The following is a 26,853-nucleotide window of genomic DNA, read 5'->3' as shown; positions in this document are numbered from 1 at the left end:
CAGACATATATCCACATACACAGATATACACATAATTACTGATGGCCCAGGTGCACAGTAGTTTATGCAAGAGAACTTCTGGGCAGAGGAGAGAGCCTAGGTGGATCCCATCATTCATGGGCTCTATGCTAGGGTGGGTGAGTAATAATTGCTCCTACCTTTAGCTGTCCCAGCCATGAGGCAAAAATGCTAGCCCCACTATTGCCATGTTGTCTTGTAAACTAACCGGAGTGTGTAGGGAGACCACTCTTCCTTGGAGATGACCATTTCCTGCCAGGCGCAGCTTTGACCAGCTCCACCTGGTCCCACAACACTCTAGTGCACACATGTCATCCCCAGCTACAGCATCGTCTTAAGAAACGGAAACAAAAGCCTCCGTGGGAACTGCCCTGAATCCTGACAGACCTGACAGCCCCCCTAGAAAGCAGTGATTTATCCCTAGTTTTCTCCTTCAGAAGTCAACTTCAAAGGTTACAGAAAGGTTCTAGAAGAGGAAGCCCACCCACCATGCTCCTACCCTGCTTCCTTTCTCCAAGGCCGAGACACTCTCAGGAGCCCCCAACGGGGGTGGAGTTCACTTAGTCACTTAGGGCTCTAGTTTTGGTAACTAGGGAGAGCGGACACCCCCCCCACACACACACACACACACACCTACGGGCTAGATGAATAGGGAGACTCTAAACCTGGGCTGGGAGGAAAAATTGGGTTGAGACAATAGCCTAAATAGATCTAAAGTCTGAGAGACCTGAGGTCTTTGATAACTAGTCTTACATCAACTCGACACACAAAAAGAGTTATGTTTTTTTTATTAAGAAATTTTTTATTCTTTTTACATACCAACCACAGGTCCCCCTCTGTTCCCTCCCCCTTGAATTGTCTTAATAGAAGGAACCTCAGTTGAGGAAATGCCTCCATAAGATCTGGCTGTAGGGCATTTCCTTAATTAGTGATGGGGGAGGGCTCAGCCCATCGTGGGTGGTGCCATTCGTGGGCTGGTGGTCCTGGTTCTATAAGAGAGGTTAGTTAAAGCAAGCCAGTAAGCAGCACTCCTCCATGGCCTCTGCATCAGCTTCTGCCTCCAGGTTCCTGCCCTGTTTGAGTCCCTGTCCTGACTTCTTTTGAGGATAAACAGCAATATGGATGTGTAAACCAAATAAACCCTTTCCTTCCCAACTTGTCTTTTGGTCATAGTGTATCGTCATAGCAATAGAAATTCTAAGACAGGATTCAAGGAGGAATGTGCCAGTGTGCTGGTGGGTTATCATCAGCTGGCTCACCACCATTCAGAAGCAGCCATTCAGTTTTCCAGGCTGGCAACAAATCTTTTCAACAAATCTCATACAATCTGGCTGCCAGTGTGGTCCCCATTTCCAATGTGCATGGACACTGGAGACACCCCAGTAGCATCATAATAGTTAAATTTTGTGGTCACTTGCCAGAGGGTACTAGTACCAATTCATCACTGAAGCCCTGTCCAGCCACCTGCTTTCTAGGCTTCGGGTTCTCAAAACCCAAGCAGGCTTCATCAGAGGGTTTGGTGAGCAAGATCCATGGATGTCAAGACTGGATGGGGCCTAAGCTACCAAGAACTAGGTCTACAGGACAGAGCTCACTTCCTTAGTGAAGGTCGGGATATTCCCAAAACTGCCTTCTGGAGTGCACACATCCTTCCCTTTGCTAATAACTAGAAGTGACTCCCTCAGGGAAAGTACACAGAGGTGCTGTGTTAGCCTAACACAAGACTAAGAGTCCTTCCTGGTTCTTCTCTATACAGACAGTTGGAGACTACCCAACGTGACTGGCCATGGTCTCGACTTGGGGGGACATTCATACATTCTGCAAATGTTTAATGATCTTGTGACAGTGAACGCTGGGCTCCATGTTGAGGATACTCACAGCGGCCAGAGTGGATGCGGGTGCCCTGTCTCGTGGGTGACCTCTAGTGGTGAGAGGCTGGCAACAGTGAATTCTAGTTGCTCGTCCACCATCCTATATCAGAGGGAGGGGCGGAGGTCAATTGCATATGCCGGTCCTCTCAAGCGGAGAGCTCCCTGGTTCTCTGACCTTAACCATGAGCCCCATCATGTCACTGAGCCTTGTTGTCCTCTGCTAACTCGGGCCAGGATGATTTCCTCCCAGGGAAACTGGGGGAGCTGAGAGCATGCCAGTGCAAGGCCTGTGGGACCCAAACGGAGATGTTACTGGAGAGGGTGACAAAACTGGATGGGTATCTGGGTCTTGATAGCATTTCTCTCCTTGACTCAACTATGCCCAGGCTCTCCTGAACTTTTCAACTTTTCAAAAGTTCCATTGAACTTTTCAGGGTGGAGCCTCACATTGTCTTCACACGGTCCGGTTTTACTAAGACTTCTACTGAACTTCACTAGAATCCCCCCACCCACCATATCTGATCAGGAATGGAACCACAGACCTATAGAAAGCAGAGGACACCATGAGTCACGATAAACCTGGACGTCCTGAGCAGGGGATGGAGAAGACAGGGAGACTTGCCTCGGGAAGTACACGGCTGTTCTCAATCCCCTCTCATGGAACAATCAATCCCCTCCTTCAGGAACAAGGTGGCTCCTGTCTGCTGGGAGCCTTCTCCTGGGCAGGGTGGGAGCTAGCTGTAGTTCAACAGGAGTCTATGGACGTCTGCTGCCCTCTGCAGGATGGTTCTAGAATCACATGTACTCTGGGATGATGTGTCCGGTGCTGAGGCGGCCCTAGCCAAGGCTCCTCGGGATTTTGCAGAGGGGCTACTGGTTAGTTTTCTGTCAATTTGGTAAAAATTGGAGCTGTCTAGGAAGAGGGGATCTTCATTAAGAAACTGCCTCCATTAGATTAGCTTGTAGGCAAGTCTGTGGGGGCATTTCCTTAATTAATGATAGATGTGGGAGGGCCCAGCCCACTGGGCTGGTGGTCCCGGGTTGTATAAGAAGATTGAGCAAGTCAGTATGCAGTGTTCATGGCCTCTGCTTTAGTTCCCGCCTCAAGTTCCTACCCTGACTTCTCTTCATGGTGGAAGGTCTAAGATGAAACAAACCCCTATTGTGAGGCTAACAGAATGCACATTTAGTCATGCACGCTCAGGTGTGAGGGGAACACAAATGCCTAGGTTCAAGTCTCAGTCTGGCACATGCCTTGCACCCACTGACTGGACCAGGGGCCCTCTCTGATCCCCTCTGCCTGAGGTTGGCCACCAGCACCTTGCCTGTTTTCTCCCTTAGGTGTTATTTTGTTCCTTGACAGTCAAGCTGCTTGTCTAGAGTACCCACCCCACCTAAAGTATCAGCTCCAGATAGACAGGGTCCGTGTTTCTGGCTCAGAACTCAGATGGACAGCCTTATCTCCAGGATCTGGTCCCAACAGTGTCTTTCTGGTTTCTTTGGAGCTCTCGGGGTGGCTGCTGTCCCTGCTGGGTTCCAGAGCAAGCTGTGGCTTTGCTTTGTAGAAGCTTCTTTCTCAAGCCACTAGGGCTCAATGTTGAGCAAGGGCTGCCCTCCAAGACAGACATGCTTTGTCCTAGTCATCATCGTGTCCAGCTGCCCTCTGGCTCTATCCCCAGCTAAGAATGGAACTCTGTCGCCTTCTGGTGGCCTTTAGGCCTGCTCTTTTGCTCTATATGCACACTCACACAACACATCAATTTGCAGTTAAAGATGCTTCCTGGCAGGGACAAAAGGAGGGACGGGGCTGACTCCTGTGAGTTCCTTTATGCCACCCAAAGGCCACCATGGTGCCTGGAGTTAGCAGGGAAGGCAGAGAACCCATGTGAACTCTCCCCATGCTTGCTCACTCTGAGATACAGCTATCCACTCTGGACACATTTCAGGTAAAGACTGTAGACCTGATTTTTTGTTCCACACAAAACCAGAGAGCAGTGTGATCAGGGACAAGCCATTTGGACGCATAACTAACAAGGAAAACCCCAAGACCTGTCGCCTGAGAGTCCTACCAACAGGGGCTAGACAGGGCTCCACCTTGAACAGAAACAGGCAGGAAGGTTTTATCTCTTTCAGCTGTATCCACAGCCTACTCCACAAAACCACCATGCAAGCCAGGAGGCAGCATGGATCCTAAAAGTTCTGACCTGAAATAAGATGGAAGGGCCTTTCAGGTAAAGCCTCAGTGGCGAGGCTCCTTTAAGAGCCACATGCTCTGTCCTTTGCTGGCAAACGGCTGGTCCTTAGGTTTCAGTAAGTGACCTTTCTGTTGGCACTAATTGAGCAGGATTTGCGGTGTTTGCCAAGCATCTGAGTCCCCGCCAAGGAGGGCCTGGGGGATGGGGGCCCCAGGCCTGCAGCTTCCAGTAAAAGGCAGGCATCTTGGCAGCTGCAGCAGTCTTGGGAGCCCTGCCACTGTCGTAAATCACAATACTCCGATTATTACAGCACTTGTTCTTCAAAGTTTCCCAGAGCCATTCCAGCTGCGCTGTAGAGGACAGGGGGATTACCAGCCGTTTCTGCACAGGAACGGCTCTCTACGCTTCTCCACTCAGGAACTAACTACAGGCGTTACAGACCCGGCCGCCCGCTGCCGGGCCAGGCTTAACACTGCCCTCTTGCACCCAAGGGTCCGGGATAGCTAGCAGGGTGGAGTCCCAGCAGCTGACCTGTCACTGCTATAAACCTGGGTTAATAGAGATGTGAGTTTGGTTTCAAAGTCACTTGGGTCTGGGCAAGATTCTCAGACTCTCCTTTCAAGGAGGCTCTCCACCCACAGATCAGGCCACCTTTGCTCTGTCTGGGCCATGTCGGAGCTGAGCCTCCTCTGTGCCAAACTGCAGGTTCACAATTGTGCCACCGTCCCCATTAGAAAAGCATTTTTCCCCCACTCACGAATATATAACCCAACCATTAACTACACTAAAGCCGCAGGCTGACAGGTCTGATGGCTTTACTTCCTTCTGGACAGAGGTGGACATTCGAGGCAGGCCTCCCCAGGGCCCCACCCCCCACTCTCCACAGCTCAGGGCAGTCCTGCTGACTACCAGCTTTAATAGCTCCATGCTGTCTCATGAAGTGCACAGCTCTGGGCTGTGGTCTGGAGCTATTCAGGGACAGAAAACTATAACTATCAACAAAACTGTAACTTAAAAACAAACTCCATCGATGAAGCTGTAAACCGGTGTCTGGACACATGGCCAAGCCACCAGCAAGGGAAGGGAAAGGAAGCATCCTCAAGTAATGCAACTGGTTAGCCCAATTCTAAAAATCCTTAGCAACGCTTTTTAATACACAAGAATCAAAAGTACAGCAGTTTTACAATGTAGGAAAATTTTAATACATACTATATAAACAACATTATTTACATCAGAAATCACTAGGACAGTGGCATTTTTCACAAATATAAATTAATTACTGTTTAGTCAACAGGTTTCAAAAGTCCACAAGTTTACAAGAAAAACCACCTGTTCCCAAATGGGTAGGGCACAGATGGACTAAAGCAGCCTGGACCCTTGGCATGGCTCTCTTCACCCAATACAGCTGGCCTCAGATGAGCTAGCAGACCCCAGGTGCTGGGCCTGGACATGGCTCCTGCTGACAAGTGGGTTTTGGTCTATAGGATTTCAGTGTTGCTGTGTGTGAACACTTAAGTGAATCACCTTTGCTCTGCAAGGCCCGATGCAGCTGCCAGCCACACCAGCTCAGAACATCAGCAGCACAGTGAGAAATGTTTGCGTTCCCTTGGCGGGGCTTAAGGAATGACTACACAGAGTCCAAGGAAGGACCATGAGATTGGGCTCCCGCAAGCTGGCCAATGAGAGGACACAGTGATCAGCAGAGACATCACCTTCCTTTTCTAAGGTCACAGTGCATCACAGTACTTCAGGCCTTGGCAATACTCACTCTCTCCTCAAGTCCTGCCATTTCCTCAACCATGGGCTGCCCAGCGCTAGGTCCCAGCAGAGCTCCACTGGCAGCGTCTCCTGCCTGTGCAAATTTCCGTGTTAAGCATGTGATGCACATACTGGTTTAAAGCAAGAGGATTGCCTCCTTTCTCCCAACCCACTCTTCAAATACACTTCAACACCTAGAACAGATGTTTGATGGGAGATACTGTCATCTTAGAATCAACGTAACACTGATCTGGCCAACATTGCCTTTTGCTACACTTTATGGCACTTTAGTCCTGAACGTGAACAAAAGGAAGTTCCTTTTTCCTCATGATGAGACATCTTTGAGAATAACTTGTAACTTTGAAAGAAAGACAGACCTAGGTAAGTATGGAAAGGCAAGGCCCTCCACCTTCCACAGGGGCACCTCCTGGTCTTTCTGCACTCCCAGCACCTCAGAGCACAGCAAGCCAAACAGACTAGTGTTGATGTTATCAGCAAGAAGCTCCATCTATGGTTCACTTTTCACTGTGTGGCCAAAGGAGACCAGACTTTCAGCCTTCAACTGGGAAGTCATGGCGGGCCACCAGGCAGGAGACCACAGCCAGGAACTCCAGTGCAGTCATGCATGTGCATGGTCAGGGTAGCGGACCACAAGGATCACGATGGTGGTGGTCTACTGAGCACTGGCTGCAAGGATGACTCCTCACAGCCAGGTCCATGGTACTCTAAGCAGCAGAAGCAATGGCCCACCACAGCCATACCATGGCCAGATGATGCACTCAAGGACACCGCTCAAGCTTGTCTTGGGAAAGCCATTAATGGTACTGCCCAGGACAGGCCTCACCCTATCCCCAAGGGAGTTCCCCAAGAGCTGAATCCTGTGTATGTCCAACACAAGACTTTTCATCAACTCAGAATGAGCCTGGACTCTTACAGAGGCACACCATACCATATGTTCAAGTCAGTTTTGCTGTCTCCATCTAGAAAGGCTTTGGATACCCTAACAATACTGGCAAGCTATACTGAAAGTGAGTAAAACCACAGGGCCGACCCAGTTATCCATACACTGAGAAGAGCCAATCAATGATGCAACCCACCAGCAGCCCTCCCCCTCAACCCGACCCAGTATGACCCTAACAGGCCTCCTGCCATCTTACAGCTCAGCTACCCCAGTCCTGGATGCTTGGGATTTGGGAAAAAATTAACTAGGCTTACACTCTACAGATCGTGAAGAAGCAGGGTTTGGTTCTACTGAACCCCAACTTGCAATGGCAATGTAAGCACATCAGTAGCTGTTTTCATGACTGCACCTCCACTGTCGAGATGTTTGGGTCCGTATAGCCTGCCACTTCAAGCTGTGTAAAGGAACCAAGATGCAAGTGCCTTCGCTGACCCACTCCAATACTGAAAGCTCCCTGCTTGCTGGCACTACCAGTGCCCACATCAGGAGTCCCGCCCACATCTGCATGAGTGCCCCACCCCTGGGCTCACCAGCAGGTATCTCATCAGCAGGCCACCTCCATTTCCATCTCCAGGACCTGTGACTTTCCTTCTCAACCCAGGAACCAGAAACCCACCAGGGATTCCTAGTTCCTGGTCACACTACCCCACCCCCATCTCCACCCCACACCCACTCAGCCCACTCCCCAAACAAGACCTGGCACCGATGACCCCAAAGTCACAGTACTCTAAAATCAGCCAGAGGGATCCAACTTTCCCTGACAAAGAGGGAAATGGACCCCACCGGAAGACCAAACCTTTGAAATGTACAAAGATAGTACGGGAAAAATTAGTGTTGGCAGGTAGGAGGCCGTGGTGGAAGTTATTCCCTGTCTCTTTATCCCCACCCCACTTCACATAATGAGACCAAGTGTATCATTTCTCCCAAGAACACATCTGAGGGGTCTACCTGTTCCCCTTTCAAGTCTTGCAGTGTGAAACCCGCCCTGTGACCTCCCACTTCCCATCAGCAGCATCCCTCGTGTCATAGTGAACCAATCACACACTGTCCAGCAGGTCCTTACCCTGGTCACTCATGCTGACTCTAACATTCACTGACTCTCAAGACCCCCGAGGCCTTCCCAGGGAAGCAGCCCAATGCAGCTGGTACAGAAAGTCGCCTCTTCCTCCGAGCACCCACGGAGGTGGGAGGCCACAAGAGGCGAGGATGGGATGGGTGCCAAAGTGCAGGAGTGGAGGCCAAACCAAAGCAGCAGACCAAGGCCTCCGACTCCCTCAAGTGCTCCTTCAGCCGCCAGCTTAGTGGACTCAGCAGCAGCGCATCCAGACACTCCGCTCAGCAGCCTGAGCACTGGCCCCCGCTGGACCAGACCAAAACGTCCAAGTGCTTGATGACTCCTGCCACCTCTCCCCTGGACGAGTCGTCCTTTATGTTTTCCGAACATTCCAGTTATAATCTGGGTTGTTTTTCTGTTCTAGTGACCTCTCCAAAGGAGACCTGTGATCCAAGGGTGACTTGGAATCATGGGGAGATTTCTGGGAAGGAGGTGAGCGAGGATCTGAGACCGCAGTGTGCAGTGAGGGCAGGGGTTGTTTATATTCCCCCAACTTGTCTGTGTGAAAAGAGCGGTAATGGTCTGAGGGTCCCTGGCCATGGTAACCCATCGTGGGTCGGTGGTCAGACATTCGTCGGAAATCCTGCTGGTGGTAATTCTGGGGCCTAAAATCATCTGATCTCCTCCGCTTAGAGTCATGATGGTGCCTGAAAGAGAGATGCAAGGGTCAGCTGTAAGACCAAAACCAAACTCTTCATATCTCCCCATCTTCTGCTGGCATTTCCTCATACACACATGGACCCAGAGACAAACGTTTATATCACCAGGAAATCAAAACACACACATATACACATAGAGACCCGGACACAGTCAGTTGTTTCACACATACTGGTAAAAGGCATCCTAGGAAATGACATACAATCTTCAGAGCTGCAGTCAAGTGTGGACACATGTGGACAATCACTGATAGCTTTGTGAACTCACTCTTCCTTCAGGAAAACACAACTATAAACATTCTCTTATTTCTTCACCACATTCAGGAGAAAAAATACACAGAAACTATTTGTAAATTATTAATAGCAGCAAAACCCAGAATCAACCTAGATATTCAGCATTAAGGCTGCCTAAAATTATTTTACAAATTGGCTCACTCCACCAGGGACTCTCCAGCTACCACACATGCAGCAGGCTTACCTACACACCTAGACCCCCACCATACGAGTAGCCCAAGCCTGGCAGCTGCTTGCTAAGGACCACCAACTCCTCCTGGCTCCTTTCTCTCCAAACTCACCCGCTCTCAAGTCACTCTCCACCAGGCCCACTCATATCCCACATGACTCAGAGATCCAGAGTCCTAGCAGCTGCCTGACTGGGACCCTCTAGTTGTCCTCTCTGGCCTTTAGACCCAGGGGAAACTTGTTCCAAGCTCCTGACCGAGAATGAAGATACTAGGCTGGAGCAGACAAGCAAACGACCTGGAACGGAGGCTGTAGCATCAAATACAAGACAAAGATAGGATGCTTCATTTTCAACTCTGCTGTGAATCCTGAGCAATGTAAACTCCTCCACTAAAAGAAGATGACTGAACAAAAAAGAAAATCTCGACCAAAACCAAACTACAGACAGACAAATGCCAACACAGCCATAAAACAAACAAACAAACCCACACATACAAAAATAAATAAGTAAGCAACATGTCTCCAAAAAACACAAATCAACAGTAATGGCTCCTAATGAAAATGATCTAGAAGACAAAGAATTTAAAGGAATGATTTCACTATAGGCAAACATCTCAAAGACAAAGATGAATGGAATGAAAATAAGAGTCTGAATTGGCCGGGCGGTGGTGGCGCACGCCTTTAATCCCAGCACTCGGGAGGCAGAGCCAGGCGGATCTCTGTGAGTTCGAGGCCAGCCTGGTCTCCAAAGTGAGTTCCAGGAAAGGCGCAAAGCTACACAGAGAAACCCTGTCTCGAAAAACCAAAAAAAAAAAAAAAAAAAAAAAAAAGACCTAACCTCCAAATTATGGCACAAAGGGGCAAACTATAGAGAAAGAATAGAGAGTATCTTTAGTAAAATCAGAGAAGAAAATTCCCCAAACCTAGAGAAAAGATGCCCATTCAGGTACAGGAGACCTAGAGGACATCAAATAAACAAGACCAGAAAAAGAAAAGGAAACAAACAAACAAAAAGAAAACCAAACAAAAAAATGATATAGTACAGTTAAAACATTAAAAATATAGATTAAAGGATATTTAAAGTTGCAAGAAAGAATATCCAAGTCACCTGAGAAGGCAGGCCCATGAAAAAACATCTGATTGTAATAGAATAATACTGACAGAAACCTTTAAAGCAGAAGAGCCTGGAAAGATGTTCTCCAAGTCCTGACAGACCACAACTGTCAAACAGACTACTATTCTCAGAAAAACAACCTATTAAAATTGAAAGAGAGGGGCTGGAGAGAGGGCTCAGTGATTAAGAGCATTTGCTACTCTTCTAAAGGACCAGGGTTCAGTTCTTAGCACCCACATCAAGAGGCTAACAACCATCTATAACCCACTTCCAGGGGGGATCCGATGCCTCTGGCCTCCTTGGGCACCTGCACTCATAAATGCATTGGATCTCTGTGAGTTCAAGGCCAGCCCGGTCTACAGAGCAAGTTTCAGGACAGCCAGGGATACACAGAGAAACCTTGGGGGTTGGGGGGAGGCCACAGGGGATGGGACAGACTTTAAAAAATAATTAAATTGAAGAAGAAATAAAAACTTTCCATGATAAAAAGAGACTAAAGCAGTGGTTCTCAGCCTTCCTAATGCTGCGACTCTTTAATATGGTTCCTCATGTTATGGTGACCCCCAACCATAAAATTATTTTCATTGGTACTTCCTAACTGTAATTCTGCTATTGTTAAAAATCATAATGTCAATATCTGTGTTTTCCGATGGTCTTAGGCAATCCCTGTGGAAAGGTCACACTAGACCCCTCAAAAGGGTTGTGACCCACAGATTAAGATCCCTAGACTAAAGGATTTAGGACCACTAAGCCAGCTCTACAGAGGATATTAGAAAAACTGTTTCAATCTGAAGAGAAGGATAAATAAACCCAAGAAGTCAGGGAAACAAACAACGAATGTTAAGACAGATAAGGGTGTGTGTGTGTGTGTGTGTGTGTGTGTGTGTGTGTGTGTGTGTGTGTGTGTGTGTGTAGCATCATTGTCAATGGTATTTTATAGGGCATCTAATAAATTACTAGGCATGGAAAGTACCAAGGGAATAGGTTACATAATGAGGTAAGCTGGCCAACTGAAACTGACGCAAATGAACGTTAGCAGATAAGGATACTCAAACAATTCTGACAGAGTCCAGCCAGTACACCATGACTTCAAGCAGGATAATATTAAGTACAATTTGAATTTCCAAAGGAGAGGAATGGAAGATGGCAACAATATTTGGAAAATATTGAAAATCTTCCAAATTTATGGATGTAATAACCCTACATATCCAAGAAACTGAGTAATTCCTGAGTTATTCAGGAAACACAAAGAAATATCTGCCAGGGCTGGGAGGCAGCTAAGTGGTACAGCACTTGCTTAGTCCATTCAAAGCCCTGGGTTTAGTCTCTGTACCACAAACAACGGTGCAGAGGCAAGGAAGGCAGACAGGCAGAGACACACACACAGCACAGGACACACAGCATACAATACACAGCACGGGACACACAGCATACGACACACAGCACAGGACACACAGCATACAATACACAGCACGGGACACACAGCATACAATACACAGCACAGGACACACAGCACGGGATACACAGCACGGGACACACAACATACAATACACAGCACAGGACACACGGCATACAATACACAGCACAGGACACACAGCACGGGACACACAGCACGGGATACACAGCACGGGACACACAGCACGGGACACACAGCACGGGATACAAGCACGGGACACACAGCACGGGACACACAGCACAGGACACACAGCACGGGATACACAGCACGCTCAGGGAGAGAGACAGTAACAGTTTATAAAGAGGAAAAAGGAGAACAAGGCCTTTTTGTCAGAAGCACCCAAGCAGAAAACAAAGGAGTGCCTCAAAGTACCCAAAGCAGCAATCCAAAACTTTACACCCAGCAAAAACACCCTTCAAAATAAACACTTTTCACAGGTGTCACAGCCTCAGTGACAGAGATGGCAAAGGACAAAAGCAGACCTCCACAGAGGAGCCGGACGAGATGAGGGGCACCAGGTGATGGTGAGCACGGAGCTCCTTCAGCTGAGGTGGCTAATGCAGGCTACTGGGACTCGTCTAATGCACCTTCCAAAACAACAGCAGGACACTCTGAATTCACAGAACAGTCTATACATAAAGCTGACATCAGCCCGGGGAAGACCACGGTTGCTATGGAGGTCAATCGATAGCAGACTCAGAATTAAAGTCTGCAGAAACAGTGCTCTTCCCACACTTGCCAACTCACAAACTGAAACTGACTTGTCATCTCACGAATGGCACTGCATGGCTGAAGAGAAGGTACAACTTCAAAAGGCTCTGACTTAAGTTACTGGATCCAGGTAGGCAAGGACCACAGGCCAGTACCCACCTCAGAATCCCTGCAGACTGAGGGTCACACTAGGGACTACTACTGTTGACTCCATATTGTGTGCATATTCACATGTGCAGGTATGTGTGGACACATGTTCAGGGGTGTATGCACATGAATGTGAAGGCCAGAGGCCACCCTCAGCTATCACACATCAGGCACCACTCATCCTTTTAAAGAAATATTACATTAACTTATTCATCTATTAATTTTGTGTGCACATATATGCCACCATATGTGTGCAGACTGAACTCAGGTCATCGGGCTTGGTTGCAAGCACCTTTACCAACTAAAACATCTCACTGCCCCGACCTTGTTTTTTGAGACCAGATCTCTCACTGAGACCTGTAGCTCACTGATTAGGCTAGGCAGGCTGGCTAGTGAGTCTCCTGATGCTGCCTCTCCGAAATTTGCAGGAAAGTGGATGGATCTGGAGGTACAATACTACACAATGTAACTTAAACTCAGAAAGGTAAGAATCCCTCATACATACATGGATACTAGCCTACAATGTATACATGCACATATATATGGTTTAAGCATATGAAAAATCTACAAATCTAGAAGGGAAACCAAGAGAGGATATACTATGTGATGAGGAAGTATGGGGACATGGGAGAGGAAAAGGATCTGGGAGGAAGTTACAAGGGGAGAACAGGATAGGAGGAGGGTGGGAGACAGCGGGAAGGAGCACCACAGACACACTTTGGTCAGAAATGTCACTATGGTATAGAACACACTATATGCTAATCTAAAACCAAAAACACAAAAAGGTTGCTGGGAGAGCAGTGTCATTTTCTCCAGTGACGCAGCTACTCATAAGTTGCCCATGCCATAAGTAACACCCCACCCCATGCATGCAGCAACCACAGGAAAGCTCACTGGATCACAATAACAAAAGACAGCAGAGTAGAGGGGAGGCCTGCTGGAAGAAGGGTCACAGCAGGGTGCACAGAGGGATGAGAGAGGGCAACGGGGTGAAATGACCAAAATCATATTTATATGCATTATAAAATTCTCCAAGAACAAAGTAGTACTTTTTTAAAGGGGGGTGGGGCTAGAAAGATGGCTCAGGTGTTAAGAGCACTTGCAGCCCCTGTAAAGAACCTGGGTTCAGCTCCCAACACCCACATGGCAGCTTACAATCTTCTGTACCCCAGGTCCAGACATCAACACAGGCTTCTGACCTCCCGAGGTATCAGGCCCACACATGGTATGCATACGCACACGGGGGCAAAACATTCATACACATAAAGAAATACAGCTACAAAACACCCTCCCTTGCAGCATCCTGAAGCTATCCTGATAGCAGGGACATGGGATCTACAGCTGACTCATGCAAGATACTCATTTTGCAGTAGACAGACAAACCTGTATAAACATCACCATCCTTCCTCCCATATGCATGTCTGGTCAGGTCAGACCTGGCCTCTCACACTGTCCACACACCTGTCATAATAGTCTCTGTGTCCCCGGTGGTCTCGGTCGCTGCTGTACTGCTCATAAGGTCTCTTTCTGGACATGTTGTTAGGTCGGTAGCTTCCAGAACGGTGGGCATCCATATGTCTCCGGTCACCATAATGGTGATCCTTGTACCAGTGCTGCTCATATTGATGGTGCCGGTCACTGCCCCAGGGAACATTGTTACCACCACCATAGTTGAACTTTCTTTCCCTCTGCCAGTCTCCTCGATCTGCAAGAAGAGATATGTTTCATAACAACACATGGCAGAATTTACTGAAGGCTGACAGGTTAGAAGGAGATAATCATTTCCTTCCTTAGCTTTATCGCTAACACGAGTAATGAATGAGTCCTAACATTTTCTCTGCTGCCACCAACTTCTAAGGCCAAAGAAACTCTATCCCCTTTGTCCCTGCTGAGACCTTCCAAACCACGGCTTACGTGTTTCATTCTTGCTTGCCCCAGTGTGCGGCAGGCCCTGGAAATGAGACTCACTCAAGAACCCCGAGGGAATCCAGACAGCGACACTGCTGTGGTTTCACAGTACCGCCCTCACTTGCACAGCTGAAGGTGCCACAGCCTTCTGATACGAGCTGGTCCAGCCTCTGAAGACCTCTTTAACTAAAGACTTTCCTTCCTTAGACCACAAGGAGGACTCGAAGGGCTGAGCCCAGGACAGGTAAGCCAGGGCACCACATTGAGATGGGCACCTCCTAGTCTGGGAACACCAGCTAAAGCTTCAACAAGTTTTAGAGCACCAAGTCACCTACTAGGGGAAAAATAACCAAAGAACACGAGACCAAAAATCAAAAGGAAAAAAAGCATATAATGGGAAATAACACAAACGGTTTTGACACTGAGGAAGTTAATGAGCAATGATTTTTAAATAACTGTAAGGAGCTGGAGAGATGGTTCAGTGGTTAAGAGCACTTGCCGCTCTACAGAGGATCGGGTTCAATCCCCAACACCCACATGGAGGCTCACAACCGTCTATAACTCCAATTCCAATTCTTTGAGAAAGAACCTCCTCTAACCTCTGTGGGCATCAGGCATGCACATGATGCACAGACATACATGTGAACAATACTCATACACATAAAACGAAAAAATAAATAAATCCCTGAGTACCAGCAATTAGTCAAATATTTTTTTAGTTAGATCTTATTATATAGCTTTGGCTGGACTGGAATTATGTGGAGCCCAGGCTGGCCTTGAACTCACAGAGGTCCGCCTACCTCTCCCTCCCCAGTACTGGGATTAAAGGTGTGCACTACTTTGATGTAAGAGAGGGAGGAAATAAAAATAAATTTTCTTTTTTAAAAAATCTTGAAATTTTTACAAAAAGTCTAAAGGGCGCATGCACAATCTGTTGAACTGAACCCAGGTTCTCTGGAAGAGCAGTGCTCTTAACCCCTGAGCCAGCTCTCCAGCCCCAGACATAATTTTATATTTCAAAGTTTACAAGAGATATGGGGGCACTTTGTGAGTTAATACCTTGCTATGCAGCCTCAAACTCGAAATCTACTGTGTGTGTGTACACAAATGGAGTTCTAGAACTAAAGTTTAGAAAGAAATATACTTCATCTTGATTACTGTAGAAAAACTGAATCTGCAAAATAAATCTTACAGTATGCTTCTATACTTTCTATACGCTTTAAGTCTTTTTCAGTAATTTTTATTTTATTCTTCCTCTAAAAATAACTTTTGCTTATTTTAACTAGTGAAGCAATAAACAATGAATAATCATTAAATTCAAACAATCTCCCCTCTATTCCCACCCGTCTTGAGGCAACAGTTACTACTGACCACACTTAACTTTCATGTCCTTTTCTGTTCATACAAGTACTTAAGTATGTATAAGGGAGTCCTTGGTTCTTCATGAAGTCTGAGTTACCAAAGAACCAGCAATCCCATCCCCATGCATCTAGCTAAAACAACTGCAAACAGGTATTCAAGCAAATATATGGATATAAATGCTCATATTAATACTATTCTCAACAATAAAAAAGGAGAAACTAATGTCCATTGATGAATGAAAAAGCATGGTACACCCACTGAGTGGAATACTACCCTTCCATAAAAAGGAATTAAGTATTGATTCACACTAGAATTAGGATGAACTTTGAAAATATTTTGCTAAGCCAGTCACAAGAGGTAGCATACTGTATATTCCATTTACCTGAAGTATTCAGAAATAAGTTAATTTTCAGGGGTAAAATACAGAAAGCTATAAAGAGAGGATGGGGACTAGGTATAGAATTTCCATTTGAGGTGATAGAGAAATTAGGAAGGAGGCGGAACTATTATGCAGAATTTTGAATGTACAAATACCAGTGGATGGTTCACCTATAAATGCTTACCTTTATGTTGTATGAATTTCACCTCAGTAAATTTAAAACTACAGACATGGATTTTTAATACAATATGATTATTGTAAAAATACAACATGATTACTGTTTGGTTCTTATTATTTCCCTTATTGGCTTTTCTTTTTTTCAATTTTATTTATTTTTCTTTTACATCTATGAATGTTTTTGCCAGGATGGATGTCTGTGCACCACATGTATGCAGTACCTGTAGAGGCCACAAGAGGGATTCTCTAGAACTGGAATTGCAGATGACTGCAAGTCTCCATGTGAGTGCTGGGAATTGAACCAGATCCTCTGGAATAGCAGCCAGTACTCCTGCCTTGACCTCCCAAGTACTGATATTACCAGCAAGTGCATAATGGCTGGTCTAGCCAATTCTTTGTAATGATGGATGATATTGGGTACAGATGTCCTAATACTCAGTTTTCATTCTCCTAATTAGTGGACATTCCAGTTCTTCTAGCTTTTTGCCAATGTAATATTTAAACAGCACCCTCACATGACTATGTGTCCTCATTCTACAGAATAGATATCCAGACAAGAGAACTGTGGTCAAAGGGACTATATATTTATTCATTTCAAAATTATTTTCTAAAAATGACTAGACCAATTCCTATCCTTAATAACTAGCATGCATTTCTCCTTTTAATTATTGCTGATTGGAATAAGTGAAAACTTGGTTACCTCTCTGCCTTAACTTCCTGAATGGCAAGGGTGGTCATTCTGCCATATGAGCAGTTTTAGTTTTCTGTATGAATTCCCTAATCCTTAATCTATATCTTTAAAAAAAAAAATCCAACACATAGCTGTATTGAGGTTTTGAAGAAATCATTTTCTTTTCTTTTTTATTTTTTGGATTTGTTGTTGTTGTTGTTTTGGTTTTTCGACAGGGTTTCTGTGAGTTCTGTGTGTTGGCTGTCCTGGAACTTGCTCTGTAGACCAGGCTAGCGTCGAACTCACAGAGATTCACCTGCCTCTGCCACCACCACCCAGCTTGAGGAAATCTTACACATACTTCAGGCTGACCTTGAACTCAGGACTCTCCTGCTTCAGCCCCTCTTGTTCTGGGATTACAGATACCACCACACTCATCTTTAGTTTTATTTCTACGTTTTTCTTTCATTTTTTTTTTTTTTCTGAGACAGGGTCTCTTTATTATGTATTTTTGGCTGTCCTGGACCACACTTTGTAGACCAGGCTGGCCTTGAATTATCAGAGATCTACCTGCCTCTATCTCCCAAGTGCTGGGATTAAAGGTGTGTGCCATCTTGCTTGGCCATTTCTCCTTTTTTCTAAACAAATTTCCAAAAGCTAATTCAATTTACTTTCATTTTTCTTTTTTAAGTTTTGTTTCAAAAATTAAATTTCAAGTTTTTTTTAAATTAACAAATAAAAATTACATACACTTATTTTGTGTATATCTTAAAATACACGTTAACTATATAATGGCTGAGTTAACAAATGGTTTTTGTGTTTATGGAAGAACATTTAAAACCTCCCACTGATTTTTGTTACTAGATGACTGATATCATTTTACAGCATGCTAATTAACATCTTGTGACTAACTGCAGTCACCGTTCTGTACAGTTTCTCTCTTGAGCATCTCTCTCCCAGCTGTGGTACCCTCCCACCAGCACTTCTCCATCTCTTATTCCCAGCTCCCCGTCAAACACTGTTCCTCAGATCCCCTAGGTTCAACTCTGGTAGATTCCACACACAGAGAAACCATGTAGCATTTGTCTTTCTGCACCAGCTCACAGCTCCACACATGGTATTCTCTGGGCTCACCCACACTGTCACAAGTTGCAGGTTCACTTCTAATGGGTCACTAATATTCCTTTGTGTACATGTATCACATGTTCTTTTTCCACTCGCTCTTGATGGACACTTAGGCGGATTCCATGTGCTGGCTCTTGTAAATAGGTATTTGGTATTAATAAACCTGCAAGTTCCCATACCTCTTTAACATGAGATGCATACACTCAACCTGCAGGTCATCTGAGAGTTCTATGTTAATGCTTTTAGGAACCCTACTTGTGTTTTCTATAATGGTTGTGTTAATCTAACAACAGTGGTAAAGGCTGCCTTTTTCTCCACATCCTTGCCAACACTGTGTTGTGTTAAGAACAGCTATTATCAGGTGTAAAGTGGTGTCCCACTGTGGCCCATAATGCTGAGTGCTTTTCTTTATACTTGTTGGCCAATTATATACCTTTATTAAAACAAACAAGCCGGGTGGTGGTGGTGGTGGTGGTGGTGGTGGTGGTGGCGCACGCCTTTAATCCCAGCACTCGGGAGGCAGAGCCAGGCGGATCTCTGTGAGTTCGAGGCCAGCCTGGGCTACCAAGTGAGTCCCAGGAAAGGCGCAAAGCTACACAGAGAAACCCTGTCTCGAAAAACCGGAAAAAAAAAAAAAAAAAAAAAAAAAACAAGACTAACAGTCTCAGAAATAAAGGACTTACTGAGGTACACATGCCTATCTAAAGGTCAAAGGACAAGCCACAGGTCAATGTCCCTGAGCCACCAGCAGCATGACTCTAGAGCAGCTGGGAAAATGTTCACTGGACCTAAGGTTAGGGTCTATTCTAGTGAAATTTGGGGACGTTCAATATAAATGTTTTAAAACAAACCTCCATTATTTACTGAAAAAGAGTCAGGTAGACACAGATGGCAGCATCCTGGATACATTCGTCCATAAAGAAAGTTTCTGCTACATCCTGTCTGGTTGGTTCCAAAAGCAAAATGCAATGTGGCCCTATGGGTAATCTACAGCACTTGGCAAGAATGGGTGCACTCCTCTCTGCTGATTTAGCTTCAAGCTGTGAGCTGCAATCAATCCTCCTCCTCTATCGCAGTCCTCCCCGTCTGGAGTTAAGATCGTCCTCCTCTATCGCAGTCCTCCCCGTCTGGAGTTAAGATCGTCCTCCTCTATCGCAGTCCTCCCCGTCTGGAGTTAAGATCGTCCTCCTCTATCGCAGTCCTCTCCGTCTGGAGTTAAGATCGTCCTCCTCTATCGCAGTCCTCCCCGTCTGGAGTTAAGATCGTCCTCCTCTATCGCAGTCCTCCCCGTCTGGCCTACAACTGAATTTAGGGGGCCTCAGAGCTCATCACCGTCTTCTGAGAAATGTCTGTCTAGGTCTTTCTCCCATTTCTTTTTTTTTTTTTTTTTTTTTTTTGGTTTTTCGAGACAGGGTTTCTCTGTGTAGCTTTGCGCCTTTCCTGGAACTCACTTGGTAGCCCAGGCTGGCCTCGAACTCACAGAGATCCGCCTGGCTCTGCCTCCCGAGTGCTGGGATTAAAGGCGTGCGCCACCACTGCCCGGCTTTTCTCCCATTTCTTAACCAGTCCCTTCTCTTCTTACCTGCTAATAACCCTTTATCAGATGTACAGTTTCTGACAATCTCTCATTAACACAGGCTGCTTCTTCACTGCTTGTTTTTTCTATTTGGTTATCTTTTGTCACCAACTCAATATTAGCAGTTTTAAATGCCCTCCCTACACACCTAGGCAAGCCTGTAGGACATTTTTTTAATTAATTAGTGATCATTCTTACACACAGGATGTGAGTTGTTGTCCAAGTCTGCCCATTACCTTTCATGGTACCTGTGATCCCCTTAACTTAGAGTTGGTCCTTAATCTTCCAGATCTTATTTCACATTTTATAAAAACCAAGTACAGACAACAAGGTCTCAGGGAAAGTACACAAATCCTTGGACAATGAAATGACTAGGGGTTTTGGCACCTCTTTAAAAGCTATCTAGAGGCCTACCTGCATTACTAAAGTGTCTCTTGTTGGGGTGACTGTAGTTATCTCTTGGATGTCCATGCATCTGTGGACCATGGGAGGCAGGCAAATGAGGCTTCTGAGGATGAAGGTTGTGTGAGGTATGGGACTGAGATATCAGAGAATCCCGGCTTGAGCCCGAGGCCTCTGGTCGAAATGGTTTCTTACCACCAAGCGTATCATCTTTCTTCTTTTGTTCCTGGCAGAGTAAAAGGAAATCGAAGAGCTTAGGACCCTAGGCTTAACTCCTGAGAGTAGAATAAAGTCACCTCCCTAAACAGTTCCATCTTGTTCCTCTATACTTCTGAGCTGCCATTAATACCTTCTTACCAAAACCGCTTGTGAACTCCACTGAGACCTACAGCTCCAGCAGCCTAACGGGGTGAGCTGTCTGTGGACTCTGACCTACTAGATTACTGCAGAAAACCAACCTCCACTAAGCCCCCGTGAGAACACACTTGCCATAGCCAGGAGTCACTGGCCACAGCCTATCCCTACACTCGGCAGACTCTGAGGACTCTCTTGGCTACACAAAAGCATGACTGCTACGTTTCCGAGGCTAGCTAGAGTAAGAACTACCTGCTGTTAAACAGGAGGAGTTACTACAGCAAAGCCCTCAAGCTGACATCAGACCCTCGCTATACCACTCCTTCATCCAAGTAAGAGTCTCAAAATAAAATTTTACAAGTGTAAAGTGACTTAAAATCCAAGTAGGAGGGAAATGACTATAAATAACTTGGTCCATATCTAAGTCTTTTGTGTATAAAGAATAGAAAACAAATATTACTTGATTCTGTCCTTTCTTCATTTAGCACATTATGAAAATATCTTCCCCTGCATGATGTTTAATACTACCATATTTCATTTAATGCTTAATTATTACTCTTCAGTAAGAATACATGACCATAATCTTCCCATTATTTTTAGACTGCAGTCATTCCCATCATAAGAATGCTTTAACCTTTGATTAGTCCCTTAAACTAAACTCTTAGATATAGAAGCATATGTTCTACTCTTCTGACAAATTTTGAAGAACCATTGTGCTGGTCTGTTTTATGTTAGTTGACTCAAGCTAAAGTTATGAGAGGAGGAGCCTCAATAGAGATAAAGCCTCCATAAGATAAGGCTGTAGGCAAGCCTGTAGGACATTTTCTTAGTTAGTGATCAATGCAGGGAAGCCAAGTCCATGGTGAGTGGTTCTGTCTTGAGCTGGTAGTCCTGGGTTCTATAAAAAAGCAGGCTGAGCAAGCCAGTAAGCAGCACCCCTCCATGGCCTCTGTATCAGTTCCTGCCTCCAGGTTCCTGCCCTGTTTCAGTTCCTGTCCTGACTTCTTTCACTGATGAACAATGATGATGAAGCATAAGCCAAATAAACCCTTTCCTCCCCAAGTTCGTTTTGTTCATGGTGTTCCATCATAGCCCTGGTAACCCTAACCAAGACAACTATCCTATAGAGAGACTAAGTTGACTCACTCCCCATAGTTGGATACTGATACATTTACCATTCAACCTCATGAGCTTCTGTGGAGTCCTCTATCACTGTGTGCCCAACAGATCCTCAATCCAATTTTCCCTCCTATCTCAGGCCTTTCCCGACTAGTTTCTTCTTCTCTGGAATCTTTCCTAACTATTCTTCCATGGATTTTTATAATGATTAGAAGCCAGTGAGATGGCTCAGTGGGTAAAGGCATGCATCACTAAGCCTGACTACCCGAGTTCGATCCCTGAGACACATGGAAGGATAGGAAAGCAGAGACTCCTGCAGCTTGTCTTTGGACATCATGAGGTAAGTGCTGCCTCTTGCACTCCCATGTTCACTCTCTCTCGCTCTTTCTCACACAAGCACAAAATAAATAAGTATATAAATGTAAAATTTTATTATGTTTAGAACTTCACTAATACACAATTACTGTATTATTCCTATTACCATTACATTATATTCTTCAGTGTAAAATTAATTATGAACTATTTGAGAGTATAATTCCCAGGTCAATAATGCATTAAGCTCACATTACAAATTCTTCTAAGTGCCCACGCTGGTCCTGGCACGACTACAGACACTGAAGAAATGGCAATAGTGAGAAACAAAGTCTGTGTGTTCGTGAGCCTGAGACATGAGTGAAAAGTGGAACAATTTTCACAACTGCTCCTCAGTGGCTGATTTGGATATGGACCATGTGGCTAAGCAGCAGATCTATAGAAGTCTGCATGAGAACTAATTCTTCCACAGAAGCCAAGTCACCTTTACACCCATCTCTCTACTCATAAGACAGGGTAACAACGCCTGGACACTGCAAATATCTACTCCTTTAAGTAAGCAATTGGGATTCCTCTATGTAAGAAACGGGATGGATGCCAAGCATATGCCCATATAAGAATAGGGATAGATTTTCTGCCCATGATCCTGGGACTTATGACTAGCCACGTTACAAGCTACAAAAATGTAAGAAGAAAAGGTCTAGAAAACAAGTGATGCAGGTCTGGAGATCACAAGGTAACAAATCCTTGTCAGGACTTTAAAACACTATCTGGCTCTAATGTATTGGCTATTTTACCTAATAAACAACAGTCATACTATCTGGCTACTCATGGAAAATGTTAGGAACTATATATGGCTAGTACAAAGAAAAGTCACACTGTATGAAATTATGTTTGGATCACAGGTGACAAACTCTGTGGCCTGTGGTGGTTTCTGTCACCCTGTTTGGGCTGTACTGAAACCATGTAAGACACAGGCAAAGTGCCAGTGCTTATCTACCATCAACAACCCCACAGATTTATCACTACCAGCCCAGGGAAAAACAAAAGCTAAGGGAATTTCATGTGCAATTATTTTTATACATTGGTATAAATTAGGACTAGATTTGTATTTTACCTCCTCTTCTTGAGATCTTTTCTTATGAGCCATCTTATATAATTTATGTAGTTTTCGTGCATCAAATTCTGTAAACTTGGAAACAAAAATCCATAGGTTCCTAAAAGAAAAATTGTACTAGTAAATTATACATTTTAAAAAGTGATTTTGTTGCTGTTTCATTTCAAGACAGAGTTTCTCTGTGTAGCCCTGGCTGTCTTGGAACTCACTCTGTAGACCAGGGTAGCCTTCCTCTGCCGCCTGAGTGCTGGGATTAAAGGTCTGCACCACCCATCCTGGCTAAAAAGTGATTTTATTTTATGGATGGCAAGCTACTGAATTTGACTGTGAAATGTTCTCCAAGTCCCTGCACTAAGCCAGGTGTTCAAGCTCTTGCTATAATCCCAGCACACGGGGGTTTTCAGGTCATCCTCAGACCCTTAGCTACACAGTAAGTTTGCGACCAGCCTGGGTAAAGGACACTCGATCTCAAACAAATACAATAAAGTAGAAAGTCTTTGCATTAGTAATGTATCATTACATGCTTCTATCTTAGGATGAGGGTTGTCAACAGTTCTAGGAACCCCTAACTTCTACAGTGGCATCCACACTCTATTCCAGAAGCTTTCCTTTGCCTTCCCCACACTCAGGACTCTGTCCACACATTCCATCTTTCCCACCATCTCCCACACTGGGACCCACAATCACCTGGTAATCTGTGTCACTGCCATGCTTTCGTCCCAACTGTCACCACTGAGGCCTGTCACCTCCTCCTTCAAACTCTCAGTAACTCCCTGTCCGAGCGTGGCATTGCTGTATACCATAGGAACGGTACAAGATGGGTGTTTACAGAGACTCAGAAACCAGTCTCTTGTCATACGAGCTTTCCAGCGAGCCCTTTCACTGTGGCCATGCTGTGCTAGGCCACTGACTAGTAAACGTACTGTGTCAGGTAGAGCCACTTACCTTCCTAAGGCCTCTTACAAAGAACAGTCTTCTGAGACACGGCAACTGAGCCCTAAACACACCCAGTGTCCTAGCTGTCCACTCTCAAGCCTCTGCTGAAGCCCTGACTATGCTCATTTAAGTGTTTCCACTTAGCTTGTCTATATTCACAGCAGTTAGCTTCCCTGGCCAACCTTCTGCAGGCATTTTCTTTTCTATCTTTTAATTTTTATTTATTATGTTATGTTTACGGGTGTTTAGTCTGAGTACATCTCTGTGTACTATGTGCATGCCTGGTGTCTGTGGAGACTAGAAGAGGGTGTGTGGAGTTATTGATAGCTGTGAACCACTACATGGATGCAGGGAATTGAACTTGGGTCCTCTGGAAGAAGAGCAGGTACTCTTACTGATGAACCATCTCTCCATCCCTATAGGCATTTTCTTCACACAACTTCTAAAATTGCTTCCATACTTACTTTTAGATGGACAGTTTCTATGGAAGTCATAACTAGTACTATTTTTTAACTTTTAAAAACCAAGGACTTTTTAATGAACTACTGCTGGTATTGGGATATTTAAACACCAACAGATCCAAGTGCACAGTAGGAAGCCTAAGATAACCTGTTGTTATCCTCTGATCTGGTAAAAAGAAAGCCGTATATGCTCAGTAAAGAGGAAAAAAATACAAACTGTTAAGAGGAAAGAAATGGCTTTTCAAAAACTATGTCTTGTACTCAGGGATATGCGGCATGTTATCATTAGCATCATGACTGAGGTTTCTGAAAAACCTACTTTTCACTCAAAAATCAATCTACTTAAAACAGACTACCAAGATGCATGAACCATGAAGTACATGGACTCAAAGTAAATATAGTTTATGGAAATAAACTTAACATTAGCTTTTCAAAATTCCCTCTGGTACTGGGAACTGAAGTCAGGGCTTTGTACATGCTGGGCACATATTCAACTACAAAGCTACATCCCCAAGCCCCCCACCCACAACTCTTTTGTTTTTTTTATTTATTTATTTATTTATTTATTTATTTATTTTTGAGGCAGGGTTTCTCTGTGTAACATTCCTGGCTGACCTGGATCTTGCTCTGTAGACCAGGCTGGCCTGGAACTCACAGAGATCTGCCTGCCTCTGCCTCCCGAGTGCTGGGATTAAAGGTGTGCGCCACCACCGCCCGGCTCCCTTTTTCCTTTTCATTTTAAGACAGTCTCACTAGGTTGGCCAGTCTAGCCCTGAACTCAATCTATAGTCCACACAGGTCTTTGATCCTCCTGCTCAATCAGAAAACTGTGCCACCATCTTGACTTGTTACAGTTGCTTTAGAGAGTTGTCATTTCTTCAAAATATCTAAAGGGAACACAGACGGAGTGTCCCTATTTTGAAAATCCCGAGACGGATGTCTCAAGAGGTAAGTTACCCTCATATGATGGGTCACAGTCAAAATGCAGATGCAATAAATGCATCATACAGGGATACCTATAGGCTATATATATTAAGTATACATGAAATAAAAGTGAATTTTGTGTAAGATTTTCTTTTTTTTTTTTTTTTTTTGGTTTTTCGAGACAGGGTTTCTCTGTGTAGCTTTGCGCCTTTCCTGGAACTCGCTTTGGAGACCAGGCTGGCCTCGAACTCACAGAGATCCGCCTGGCTCTGCCTCCCGAGTGCTGGGATTAAAGGCGTGCGCCACCACCGCCCGGCTTGTGTAAGATTTGATCACCACTCCCAAGACTTGTCATTACTTATGTCTATGAATATTTCAAAGTCTAAAACACTTCTGATTCTAAGCATGTTTGATAAAGGGATACTTAACCTGTTTATAAATTAATACATATATATAAGCCATAATGTCTTATATTAATCTCTTATATTAATCTAAATTACTACAGAGTTCTTTAACTAAAGGAGAGGAAAATGGAGAAGCCAAGTTCCTGTGCTTTTAACCTTTGTTCACTTCGTGTGTTGGTACCTGCACTGGCTAGTTTTTATGTCAGCGTGGGAAAGAGAACATCAGTTGAGAAAAGGTGCTCACGAGATCGGCCTGTGGGCAAGACTGTCATACATTGTTTTAAATCATTTATTTATTTATGTGCACTGGTATTTTGCCTGCATGTATATCTGTGTGAGGGTGCTGGGTCCCCAGGAACTGGAGTTACAGACAGTTGTAATTGACATGTAGGCCCTGGGAACTGAACCCGGGTCCTCTGGAAGAGCAGTCAGTGCTCTTAACCGCTGAGCCATCTCTCTAGCCCCCATACATTTTCTTGATAGATAACTGATATATGAAAGGGCCCAGCCCACTGTAGGAAGTGGCACTCCTGGGCCAGTGGTCCTGGGTTCTAGAAGAAAGCAGGCTGAGCAAGCATGAGGAGCAAGCCAGTCAGCAGTACCCCTCCATGGCCTCTGCTTCAGTTCAGGTCTCCAGGTTCCTGCCCTGCTTAGTTCTTGCCTTGACTTCCCCCAGCAATGAAATGTGACCTGAGTGTCACAAGCTGAAATAAAATCCTCCTCAAGTTGCTTGTGGCCATGGTGTTGCAACACAGTAATATAAGCAGTAACTAAGACAGTATGGAACCAACCAATTTCTTATAATAGATATAATAATGGTTATAGTAGATATAATAGTATGTAGTAGATATAATATGTAAATACTAACCTGAGATGAGTAAAGTATTATCTAGTTTCTATGTCTTATGGGTTTAAAGCAAATATTCTGAGAATAAGCCAGAAATTTTATTATTATTATTATCATCATCATCATCATCATCATCATCATCATTTCCTTCTTATAAATTATATTAATGGCATAATCTTGCCACATCTTAACAAAATGGCTTATTTCATGAAAAAGAAGTTGAAGCCTACAGGTATGTTTGTCAACAATAAATTAAGTGACTATGCTCTCTATTTTAAAAAACACAGCACATCCACACACTGTCAAATGAAACTGGA

At 44.8% G+C, this 26,853-nt stretch overlaps 1 protein-coding gene across 1 annotated transcript in view; it reads right to left on the bottom strand.

Annotated features, from left to right (window-relative positions):
* Positions 1 to 5,258: 5,258 nt before the first annotated feature.
* Chd2 (chromodomain helicase DNA binding protein 2) overlaps positions 5,259 to 26,853 on the bottom strand; it is a 140,550-nt gene continuing 118,955 nt past the window's right edge. Inside the window, exons 36-39 of the mRNA XM_052713815.1 lie at positions 22,965 to 23,064; positions 20,075 to 20,288; positions 13,925 to 14,168; positions 5,259 to 8,564 (exon numbers count right to left, since the gene is read on the bottom strand). Coding sequence (XP_052569775.1) covers positions 8,231 to 8,564; positions 13,925 to 14,168; positions 20,075 to 20,288; positions 22,965 to 23,064 — 892 coding nt within the window. The 3' untranslated portion in view covers positions 5,259 to 8,230. The remainder of the gene's footprint in view (positions 8,565 to 13,924; positions 14,169 to 20,074; positions 20,289 to 22,964; positions 23,065 to 26,853) is intronic.

Source organism: Peromyscus californicus, unplaced genomic scaffold (genome assembly GCF_007827085.1).
Source record: "Peromyscus californicus insignis strain IS unplaced genomic scaffold, ASM782708v3 Scaffold_4__1_contigs__length_199733344, whole genome shotgun sequence".
Taxonomy (NCBI): domain Eukaryota; kingdom Metazoa; phylum Chordata; class Mammalia; order Rodentia; family Cricetidae; genus Peromyscus; species Peromyscus californicus.
The sequence above is the reverse complement of the archived record's forward strand: the minus strand, read 5'-3'. Positions and strand labels throughout refer to the sequence as shown.